Source organism: Microcaecilia unicolor, chromosome 7 (assembly GCF_901765095.1).
Source record: "Microcaecilia unicolor chromosome 7, aMicUni1.1, whole genome shotgun sequence".
Lineage (NCBI taxonomy): Eukaryota > Metazoa > Chordata > Amphibia > Gymnophiona > Siphonopidae > Microcaecilia > Microcaecilia unicolor.
The window spans coordinates 219499471-219512263 of record NC_044037.1 but is presented as its reverse complement, the minus strand read 5'-3'; the positions used below and the strand labels follow the sequence as shown (position 1 = coordinate 219512263).

At 40.4% G+C, this 12793-nt stretch overlaps 1 protein-coding gene across 1 annotated transcript in view; it reads right to left on the bottom strand.

Moving 5' to 3' along the window:
- Window positions 1-3068: 3068 nt before the first annotated feature.
- PDE11A (phosphodiesterase 11A) overlaps window positions 3069-12793 on the bottom strand; it is a 544360-nt gene continuing 534635 nt past the window's right edge. The window contains exon 20 of the mRNA XM_030210333.1: window positions 3069-4562. Coding sequence (XP_030066193.1) covers window positions 4374-4562 — 189 coding nt within the window. The 3' untranslated portion in view covers window positions 3069-4373. The remainder of the gene's footprint in view (window positions 4563-12793) is intronic.

Below are 12793 nucleotides of genomic sequence, written 5' to 3'. Positions count from 1 at the left end.
TTTATGTTTTACAGATAAAATAGGATTATTTTAAACTATATATGTAGTGTATTTTATTTATTTGTTACATTTGTATCTCACATTTTCCCACCTATTTGCAGGCTCAATGTGACTTACATAATACCGTAAAGGCAATCGCCAAGTCCGGTAATGGAAACAAATACAATGTATGGAGTAAAGAAGAAGCCTAATGGTTAGAGCATTGGGTTAGGAACCAGAAGGACCCAAGTTTAAATCACCAGCTTCTTGTGTCCTTGAGCAAGTCACTTAGGGACCCTTTTACTAAGCCACGGTAAAAAGTGTCCTGCAGTAGTGTGACTGCGTATTTTGGGCGCTTGCTGGACCAGTTTTTACCGTATCTGGAGAAAAAGGGTTTTTTTTTCAAAGGGGCCGGGAAAAGGGCCTGCGGTAAAACTGAAACCAGCATGCATCTATTTACGGACTGAGCCCTTAACGCCACCCATTGATCTAGCAGTAAGGGCTCATGCTACACGCATGATGACTGGTTGGCACGCGCCAATTTTGTCAGCACGTGCCAACTGCTAATGCCAGAAACGCCGCATGCGGTAGGTAATAAAAAAATAATCTGTCCAGGCATTATGGGAGCATGCCAAGTCCGAAATTACCGCCAGGCGTGTGCACTAGCCTGGCGGTAATCTCTTTTTGGCACGCGCTGCACATGTGTAGAGCCTACCGTGCTTTTGTAAAAGGGCCCCTTAATTTTCCATGCCTCAGAAGAAGACAATGGCAAACCTCTCCTGAATCATACCAAGAAAATCACAAAGGGGGATCCCTCACTATGTGGTTGCCAGGAGTCAAATCTGTCTCTCTTCAATAATGAGTATATGCCAGTGGTTCCCAAACCTAGTCCTATAGGCCCCCCAGTCACTCAGATTTTCAGGATATCCACATTGAATATTCATGAGACAGATTTGCAGGCGGTGGAGGCAGTGCATGCAAATCTCTCTCATGAATATTTATTGTGGATATCCTAAATACCTGAGCTCCAGGAGCAGGTTTGGGAACCACTGGTATATGCTGTTCTGACCTTATGGGAAAAACCCTTTGCTGAACAGGGCCACAACTGACTGGAACAGGGATTACTAGAAGACATGCTATAGACAACAATGCAATGAATTTGATAAGAACTGAGAGGGAAGAGGAGAAATATGGATAAATTCAACCTGTGTGCAAGTGTTTGAATCTGCAATGCAGATCATATTATTATGCAGCAATAAGCTGAATCAATGCCTATAAAATGAATGCGACTGTCAGCAGTTTTAGTGTAGGCTTTTACAATATCTACTTTTACCAGAAAACATTTACACTAAATATGTGTTTTGTACTAGCTGGCACTAGGGGCAACCTGTGGGGAATGTGAAAGGATGAGGGGCCATGTGCGACTCACTGCAGGGCCTTATTTGCATAAGTCAGTCAGGGCTGAAAACCAGGGCCTGGCTGGTCCCTAGCTACTCCAGAAAAGGGATTAAGGATGTGCATTCATTAACACACATCCTTAAAAAAAATTAGTGCATGCAAAATCGATTTAATGCACACTAACCCATGAATTTGTGCATGTACAACCAATTTGCCCACTTTAAAAGGTTCCATTGTTCATTAGAAAATGTATTAAAATTCACATATGAACCCCCCCCCCAAAAAAAAAAACTAATGAAAATCAAGGAAAAGTCCAAAAAATCCAAAAATTAACTGACCAGGTGGTATTCAGCCTGTGGCAGCTAGTGGTTTTACAGCTCATATCAACCACGGGCTAGACCAGGATATTCAATGCCAGGCCACACCTAGGCACAGGCATTGAATATCCAGCTCATCTGTGGACCTGGAAGTTATACAGGTACTGGACCGTGCCACAGCACTCAGAGGAGATATTCCAGTGGTATTACCTGGTTAAGGGGCCCTTTTACTAAGGCACACCGAAAAATGACCTGCGCTGGTGTAGACGCGTGTTTTGGATGTGAGCAGGTCCATTTTTCAGCGTGCCCGCAAGAAACGTCATTTTTTGTGGCTGAAAATGGACATGCAGCAAAATTAAAACCAGCGTGCGTCCATTTTCGGCATTTGAACTTACCGCCACCCATTGACCTATCGGTAAGGTCTCATGCATTAACCAGGCAGTAATTGTCAGCGCACGTACACTGCCGATTACCACCGGGTAAGTGCCACACGGTAGAAAATTTCTACCGCGTGTTTTGGATGTGCGTCAAAAATGGAATTACCACCTGGGGCACGCGGTAGCCGGGCGATAGTTCCAATTTGACGTGCGTTGTACGTGCAAAGGCGCCTATGTGCCTTAGTAAAAGGGCCTGTAAGTTCCTCTGAACATCCCCTCCTGGTTTGCCTATCGGGATTTAAGTGGGCCCACTTAAACTCCTTTGAATATCAGCTCCTAAAATTTGTCTGCTTGTGCACACCCATAAGAGGGATTTTCTTTAATAGCATGTCATATGAAAAGCTTGTACCATAACGACAAGTTAGTGCACACACCCTGAGTGGAGTACATATCATTTGGTAAAGAGCCAGACACCCAGAATGCTATTGGGGGCTAACGTGCCCTGTAAGACTGGTTGCATTCATTTAGTGCAGTTTGAAGCACACTTCTCAGCCTCTTTCTGGCCAAGATCACATGCAAGGTCTGAGCTATGAGCTGCTGGTAGCTCCTTCCTAGGCTTTTGAATAAGTGAATATATAAATGTGAAAAGGCTGGGATGTCTGAACAATAAGAAGGGGAACTTAATCCTTCCTTGATCTATACAACTTGTATACTAGTAACAACTAGTTAAATTATGGGAAGCAGCATTCACAGTTCTGGAATTCTTCTTTGTGCTGTATCAGAAGTTGCTTTTATTTATCCAGTGACATCAGTGTTATAACATGGCACAACAGCAGAAAAAGAATTAATTTTTTTTTTTACAGAATTAAAATGTCAGGTATGCTACTACCTGCAAAAAGCTTCATTTCATAGAAATTTGTAAGGTTTAGAAAAAATACCCAATAATATGTGTATACTAATTTTTTTTTAAAATTCTCTCTGTATATATTTATGCTAAACATTTCCAGCATGCTCGTTAGCCATTAATAATCCAAGGTTTGCTCCCTATATTAAATGAAGTGTATGCCATCTTTTGCTTATGAAACTCTGGATTCATATTTGGTAGTGCCAACCTCTGTGAATCCAAGGGACTAGCATTCATAGTGCCCAGTGCTGTGACTAAAACTCTCAAAGCCAGCACTACCATGCTAAGCGGAAGCCATCTTGGCTAGTATCAGTCTTAGAACACTATCAGGCTAAGCATTCTGTACAATTCAATATCACACACACACACACATATAAATGGGCAGCAGTGAAGAATAACATTTTATACTTGTAAAAGTAAACTAGAGGAAAGTAGGAGGTAGTCAGTGGTACTAGAGGCAATCTAATTCTACTCCACCTCTCCAGTTTTCTGCCATTTCTTAGGGTTAACTGTCAAAATTGTTGTCATTTTGATCTTAGAACATTTATGGCTTGGTAGCCATTGTTTTCGATCTGGATTCCATGACTGAAAAAGTATGAATATACTATCAGTGCTGCAAGAATTTAGGGTAAGCCCACAGAGTACTTTCTTTGGAAAACAACGCAATGTATCAAGAAAACTATTAAGGGGTCTGTAGAGAAATTAAAGTTATATCATGCAACAACACTTCTATACAAGTTCCCACACACAGAGGAGTTTTGTGCCGTTTCAATGGCTATTCTTCATACCTTTACTAAAGCGTATTTTAAAGCGTATTTGCAAATTTATCAAGGGCAAGCAATTCCAAGGCCCTGATCAATAATTAAGAAGCTTGGTTGTAAAAAAATATTTCTTTAAAATACAAAGCAGGCTTTTTGGAGCATTCAAACAGGAGAAAGAAAAAACACAAAATTCAGGCAAAAAGCGAGCTCAGAACAAACAAAGGAGAGATGCATACAGCCATAGAATTATGCACGATTCCATTTTCGTTGGCTGCTTCCAGATGCATTGATGGACGGTCTATGTAGATGTACAGCTGGATGGTCCCCCTCTCTGGCTGCAGTCAACTTTTAGTTACGGTTAACAGTCGCAGCTGGAAGACTGTAGAGCTGAATGAGTGCTGCTTGCACTCTCTGCCATCAAGACTTTTTCTCCTTTGCCTGTACACAACAACCTCATTTCTTTTCATCATTTTAGTCGAGCCCAGCTCACAGGCAAAAACCAAACCATGGCTAACAAAATCATTCGCCAGCCCCAAAATCAAAACTGCAGCATCTGTATAAATTGTGTGGCTAAGCTTATGACAGCCTTTCGGAGTATCTCTTGTGCATGACAACAGCTGATGTTTGGAAGTCATACTTATGTCTTCAAGGGACAATCTATAGCTGATTGAGCTGGAGGAGGAGTGGGGGAAGGAGGCAAAAGAGATACAGAAGAAGGAGGTTTCTGAGACAAAAGTATTTTTTGGTGTAATTCTTCCCATTTAGCTCTGTTTGCCGCCACAGAATCCAGCATGGGCTTCAGTTTCATGTTCACTTTCACTAGAGACTGGAACAAAAAATATAAACAGGAGAGAAAGAGACATGAGTTAAACTACACCAAAGTCAACAGCATCAGTGAAAATTGACAGTTACTCATTTTATCTTGATTGGCATGTGCAAAAAAAAGGGGTTAATCTGTTAAATTTCTGGTTCAGGAGGTCACTGGCCCTTGTTTTCCTCCTCAAGCTAATGCCTGGACTCTGGAGTATTAGTAGAGAATTAAGTAAGGTCTAAGATGGAGAACACGGAGAGCTACAGACTGCGCAGAATTTAGTAAATGGTGCTGAAAGATAGGCAGAGTGCTCTTTGCGGAACACTAGCTTAGTGCAGATCTCATGCCTTGGGCGTGGCATTAACACCTGCTGAAAACTGCATTGCTATAGAATATGCCTGGTCCGTGCCTAATGTAGTTATGGACATTTACACCAAGTTTCACTTGGCATAACTGCCTGCGACTACATTTAGTCATGTGGATGGCTGCTCGGCGTATTCTATAAACCGTGCTGAAATTTAGGCATATTCTATAAAGTAATCCTAACTCTAGGTGTACTTTATGGAACATGCCTAGGCGTATTTTTCTTTCAGCATGGATTTTTTAGGGAAAGGGGAATGGAACTTGATATACCGCCTTTCTGAGGTTTTTGCAACTACATTCAAAGCGGTTTACATATATTCAGGTACTTATTTTGTAGCAGGGGCAATGGAGGGTTAAGTGTCTTTCCCAGAGTCACAAGGAGCTGCAGTGGGAATTGAACTCAGTTCCCCAGGATAAAAGTCCACGGCACTAACCACTAGGCTACTCCTCCTATATGTGTTATTTTATACCTTTTTGTAAACCGCCTAGACTTGTGCGCATATTAGGTGGTATATAAAGTTCCATAATAAACATAAACATAAATGCTGTCACGCAACTAATGGCAGTTGGGCACGTAAATGATCCAATTCTATAACATTGTGCCTAATTTCTAGGAACGTCCCTGACCTTTTCAGTTGCGTGCTATAAAACTTAGGGGCTCTTTTACTAAGCCACGTAAGCATCTAAGCACACCCAACGTGTGCCAAAATAGAGTTACTGCCCGGCTACCCCGTGGCTTTTACGGCAATTTCATTTATATATATACTCATGACCCGCCCATTCCATGCCCATAATCATGCCCACTTTTCAGCTATGCAACTTAGATTTTATGTGCACCACGTCACAGAATACACTTAGACAGTAGTGCATTCACTCTGCCGCTCCCCAGTACCTCTCCACTCTTGTCTCTCCCTACGCCCCCTCTCGGGTACTCCATTCTGTAGATATATCTCTCTTATCTGTCCCCTTCTCCTCTACTGCTAATTCCAGACTCCGTTCCTTTTATCTTGCTGCACCTCTTGCCTGGAATAGACTACCCGAGCCTGTACGTCTAGCCCCGTCTTTGGCTGTTTTCAAGTCCAAACTTAAAGCCCACCTCTTTACCACTGCTTTTGAGTCCTAACCACTACTCACTTGCCCTGTCCTTTTATCCTCACCTCTTTATTCCCTTACCCTTAATTGTTCTGTCTGTTTACCTGTCTTATCTAGATTGTAAGCTCTTTGAGCAGGGACTGTCTTTTTGTGTATGGTGTACAGTGCTGCGTATGCCTATAATATGCATATGCGTAGCGCTATAGAACTGATAAGTAGTAGTAGTGGTGTGTGTAAATTCTAATTGATGCCGATTAGTGCTGATAATTGCTTGTTAACATCCACTTATCAGTGCTGATTAGTTTGTTAACTAAGTTAACTCATTAAGTTATGCATTTTGTTATGGAATATGCTTTGATTTCCATGTGTAAATCTCAGTGCGATATATAGAATCCCGGGGTATGCTCAAAATAGGCCTCTTTGAAAAGTTACTAGGGCTGAGTGCCTAAACTTTTACTCAAAATGTCACTTAGGACTAGATTTAGTAAATCGCACTGATTAAAAAATAATGTATCGAGCACTATTATATAAAGCATATCCACACTTTATAGAACAGCATACAGGTGCCAAATCTGCGCCTAAATTAAGTTGCCTGCATTTGCACCTGCTGAAACCAGGTGTAAGTGCCGGCGCCTAAATTAGGCGCTGATTGGGTGTATTCTATAAAAATGCACGTAACTCATAGGAATGCCATCTAAATAGGCCCCCTAAACATGCCCCTTTGAAATTATACACTTTGGACCTCTTTTATCAAGCTGCGCTAGTAGTTCCCACATGGCAATACCAACAAAGCCCATTCAAAGTGAATGGACTTTGTGCGGCATTGCCGCACCGGGGACCGCTAGCATGGTTTGATAAAAAAGACCCTATAGGTGTTACACGCACATTATTATAGAATATGATGTGTGTGTGTAACTGCCAAATAAGGCCAATTAACTCCCACAATTGGTTGTTAGCAGCCAATTATTGGCACTGATTGGCTCATTAATCAATTACGTTAGTAACATAGTAAATGGTGGCAGATAAAGACCTGAACGGTCCATCCAGTCTGCCGTGTGCTGATTTGCGCATGCAACTTTAGTTGCCACGCATAGAATCCAGGGTAAACTCTTTAAATTTGGGAGCATAAAAAAGTGGGTGACAACAGTGGTGGATTTAGGGTAGAGAAAAGAAGTCAGGAGAATAGCACTGATTTTCAGTACCAGGCTCATAAATGTAAGCAAAGGAATGGCAGGCCTAAATTTATGAGAACAACTTTTAAGCTCCTAAATTAAGATGAATTTTCAGCTGAAAAGTTACACTCCTAAGTCTGGCTGAAAATAGGGCACACATTTAGGAGCTCAGCATTTTCTGAATATTGGGCTGAGAATTAATGTTTCCTGACGTCTCTCCTATGACACAGGAGTTAGAGAATTTCTTGCTTTCAGACCAAGTGCTCTTCCTCTGGGAATGAGTTGCTTGTTTGAAATATCCTAGGAAATGTATCATTAAGTACCAGGTTAGGTTCTATCCATTTCTATAACCACCTCAGCTGAAGGGATTTATAGAGTAGGAACAATACCAATTGACTTGCAGTGCTTCTGTAGCCTCTCCCCTGGGAGTGATTTGGGGGCTGTAAGAATTAATGGGCCCAGTTTAAACCATTTTGGGTTATGGTTATTTTCCTGTTTTATTTTTCTTTCAGTTCTCTTGACTCCCCTCCATTATTGTGGACTTTGGAAGCAATGTTAGCAGTTCTATATAGATTATTATGTATTTATCTGTAGAATGTTGTAATTGTTTTCTTTGTGCTTCATTTCCTGCTCTGGTTAATTTAAAAACCAATAATAATTGCATAAATAAAAAAAATTAAAATTAAAAAGTGTTTATAGATCCCGAATGAGTTAGATATTGGCCTTTTATTCTGATTGATAGGGGGATTATTTTTTGCTATGTAGAGAGAAAGAAACTTAAGATATTAAGAAATAACTAAATTCTCAGAGAATTTGTAGTTCATACAACCCTTTACCCAGGGTGGGCTCAAAAGGCTGTGGCACCCTGAACCAACTCTTGCTCTTTGGCACCCTTAATCTTTTATGTCCTGAGCTGGTGCCTCACTGACTCATGCCTTAACTTATTTATTTATTGGGATTTATTATTCGCCTTTATGAAGTGTTTTACCCAAGGTGGTGTACAGCAGGTACAATTTAACATAAAACTTACAATTTTGTTAACAGCATAACAATAGTAAAATAACCAAGAATAAACATAAATACAATAAATGAGGTAAACTTGAAAAAACTAAATTGAAACCTAGTATTAGAGCTATCGTGAAACATTATCAAAAACATACACATTTAACAGCACTAGAATTCAAATACCAGAGAAATAATATAATGTTAGCATAATACTAATGATACACCTAATAAGCATGCATTAGAACATTCAACTAACAGATATGATGCTAAAGATTTTCTACAATACAGCTTACCATATAGCTGAGGGACCAAGAGCAGATATATGATAGTAACAAGATGCGTGGTACAGAGTCAGTTGGGATAATTTGGTGGTTAGCTAAACTCAAGGCAAGTTTAATTGTATAGTTAAGCAAGAGATAAGGAACTGATCTAAGTTACAATGTGTGTAGCAAGCTAGTCCAAGTGCAGAATGAGTATATAGCCAGCCACCCTATCTATTAAAGGCTTGGGAGAAGAGCCAAGCTTTCACCTGCTTTCTGAAGTAGAGGTAATCTCAAGTTATACGTAGCCCCTCTGGGAGTAAATTCCAGAGCGTGGGGGCTACTCCTGAGAAGGCTCGCTGGCAGGTATCATATCGTACAATTTCTTTTGATGAAGGTACAGATAGTCATGTTACTTGAGGGGACCTTAGAGGTCTTAAAGGTGTGTAAAGGGCTAACTTATTCTTTAAGTACTCTGTCCCATTTTGTCTGAGGACCTTGAAAATCAAATATAGAGTTTTAAATTTAGCCAACCTTGCCTTAACCACTACCAAAAACAGTACAACACAAAATAATATGGCCCTGCAGAGGCAATAGAGTAGATTGGAGTGGGGGATGTTTCTCAACCCAGTTCTTGAGACACACCCAGCCCGTCTGATTTTCAGGATGTCCACAATGAATATGCATGAAATGGTTATGCATGCACTACCTCCATTCTTAGCATGTTTATTGGAGCATCTCGAAATCCAGACTAGCTGGGTATGTCCCAAATACTAGACCGAGAACCATTTATGGTAGATACATTCAACAGTAGTGGAGCAGCTCATATTTGCAGCAAGGCCAGCTGAAGTGCTAAGGCTGGTGCTGTGCAGCTCTCAGAGCACACACTAAGGCTAATTGCCAAGCATTCTCACGAAAGGAAAGCCTCTAGTTCCAGGACTGTGGTTTTTAAATCTGACTCAAAGAAGTACCAGGCAGTCAAGTTTTCAGGATATCTACAACAAATATGCATGAGATTTGCAAGCACTGCCCTCATCTCATGTACGTTTATTATGGGTATCCTAAAACTCCAGCTGGCTAGGGATTGTTCTACAGAAACTACAAAAACATTGGGGTAGAGCAGTAGTTCTCAAACCTGTTTTGGGGGAGCCCCAGGTGGTCAGGTTTTCAGGTACCCGTCCGCTTTCTAGGTAGCAGTGGATTGCTTAAATATGCAAATCTATCTCATACAAATTCATGGTTGTAATCCTGAAAATGCTACTTGCTACTTCTGCCTCCAGGGGAGGGACCACTTTAAAGAATAAGATTGGAATGAATATAAAATTCATAAGGGGAGGGTGATATTCAAAGTGAGTTGTGCATTTGCTGGCAGATGGCAAATGAATAAGCAGCTTATATGTATATTTTCAGTCATTATACAGATAAAATTGTACCATTTAACTCATTGAATGACCAGATTTTATCATATAAGGAGCTACCCTGGGGAGGCGAGAAGGTAGAGCAGGCACGTATCCATTTGGTGAAAACATTCAGCCATTAATCAAGTAAGTTATATGTTTAATAGACGCCTGCCAAAAAGCAGGGCTAATTTACATGGATTGCTGTTGGCACATTCAGTGGCATTACTCAAATGCTGCTAAATATCTATTATATTAAGTACCAGGGCCGGCCAAATATCAGGCACACAATCTTCACATGCATTCTTTACAGTGAAAGTAAATTTTGAAAAATCTGCCACTCTGACTTTATAATCTGTTTGCACTAGTTCTCACAAATGGAGGAAGTGTTTCCAACATCTGGGTGGATGCCCACCTAGGCAATAGTGATCATCACACGATATGGTTTGATATAAGAGCTTTAGCAGAGCGCAGATGTACAAAACTCAAAGTACTGGATTTAAGATATACTGATTTTGGTACAATGGGAGGAGTTACCTGAAGAAACAGCTAATGGTATGAGCATACGTAGGTGAAGTGGAAAGACAGTGGTCCAAGCTGAAAGCTGCTATAAAAATGGCAAGACATCTTTATATAAGGAAAGAAAACAAAAACAAGAGAAGCCGATATGGTTCTCCAAACAAGTGCCTGAAAAAAATAAGGACAAGAGAGACTGCATTCAAGAAATACAGAAGAACGCAACAAGAGGACCACAGAAAAGATTACCAGATTAAACTCAAAGAAGTGGAGGGAAATACAGCTAGCAAAAGCACAGGCAGAATTAAAAATGGCTAAAGATGTAAAGAAACGTGACAAGACCTTTTTTCAGATCTAATGGAGAAAAGGCTAGAAATGGAATTATATGACTGAAAGATGCTGAGACATGCTAAACAAATACTGGTCTTTGGTGTTCACAGAGGAAAATACTAGTGAAGGGCCGCGGTCAGCTGCTGAAGGTATATCTGGGAATGGAGTGGATATTTCACTATTCACAGAACAAAGCATTTATAAACAACTTGAATATCTGAAAATGGACAAAGCTATGAGGCTGGATGAGATACATCCCAAAATAATGAGAGAACTAAGAAAGATCTTGGTGGGACCTCTTAAGGATTTATTTAATAGATCTTTAGAGATGGGAGAGTTTCCGTGACATTGAAGACTAGCGGATATGGTCTCGCTTCACAAAAGCAGTGACAGGGAAGATGTGGCAAACATGTTGGTGGCAGGAAAACAATGGAGTTGCTGAAGGAAAAGGCAGTTAATTTTCTAGAATTCAATGGGTTGCAGGATCCAAGGCAACATGGTTTTACCAAAGGAAAATCCTGCCAAACACCAAATACATATGATTGATTTCTTTGATTGGGTGATCAAAGAACTGGATAAAGAACATGTGTAGATGTAATCTTGGATTTCAACAAAGCCTTTGATATGGTTCCTCACAAAAGACTCATAACTAAGCTGAGAGGGCTGAACTTAGGACCCACAGTGGTGAAATGGATTGGAAAGACGACAGATGGTAGTGGTAAATGGAATTTGCTCAGAGGAAAGGAAAGTGAGTAGTGAAGTACCTCAGGGATCAGTACTGGGGTTGATTCTACCTAATATATATGTGGGAGACATTACTGAAAGGTTAGAGGAAAAGTTTGCTATTTTGTGGATGACACTAAAATTGCCAACAGAGTGGACACCCCAGAAGGAGTAAAGAGATCTCCAAAAATTAAAAAAAAAATGGTCTAAGGTCTAGCAGTTGAAGAAGTGCAGAGTGATGCACTTGGGGTGCAGAAATCCAAAGGAGATGTATGAGATAGGAGGCGAGAGACTGATAACCACAGCTCGGGAGAGGGACCTTGGGGTGATGGTGTATGAGGATCTCGAGGTGGCAAAACAATGAAACAAGGCAGTGGCCATGGCCAGAAGGATGCTAGGCTGCATACAGAGGGGTATAACCAGCAGAAGAAAGGTGTTAATGCCCCTGTACAAGTCACTGGTGAAGCCCTACTTGGAGTATTGTGTTCAGTTTTGGATAGTGTTATAGTAACTAAGTAACTAGTTATTATACTTAAGTAAAAGTTTTGTCACTTTTACTTGTAAAGAAGTACAGGAAAATTTGTTACTTTTACTTAAGTAATAATTTCACCAATTTTTACTACTTTTACTCAGTTACATCTGATGCTTGCAGCTAAAAGTAAAAGTAGAAACAAGATGTAAATGATGATTCCTCAGTAAACCAAATGAGACGGTAAAACCTGGAACAGGATTTTGCTATTGCATCTTCTTCACACAAGCACATTTTGCTATTCAGTAGCCTATGAGAACAATGGAGTTGCCTATGTTTGTTGAATTGGTTACTGGTCTCCAGCCAAACAGATCAGTGATGAGTTGGGTCACTTTGAAGCGGATATGAAACTGAAGCTGGTTACAATTCTTGGTGAACACACATATATCTCTACCACAAAAGACTGCTGGTTATCCAATGGAAAATTTTAACATTGGGGTAACTGTCCACTGGATTGATAGAGTCTTTAAATAGGAAGTCTGCTTTTCTGGTCTTAAGACTGAAGGGTTCCCTCACATTTGATGTTCTTGTATCAGTTCTTGAACATATTCAGAGTTTGCCATCAGACGAAAAATTGTTAGAACAAAAACAGACAATGATTCCAACTTTCAGAAAGCATAAGTACATACATAAGTACATAAGTATTGTCATACTGGGAAAGACCAAAGGTCCATTGAGCCCAGCATCCTGTTTCCAACAGTGGCCAATCCAGGTCACAGATACCCGGCAAGATCCCAAAATGTACAAAACATTTTATACTGCTTATCCCAGAAATAGTGGATTTTCCCCAAGTCCATTTAATAACGGTCTATGGACCTTTCCTTTAGGAAGCCGTCCAAACCTTTATAAAACTCCGCTA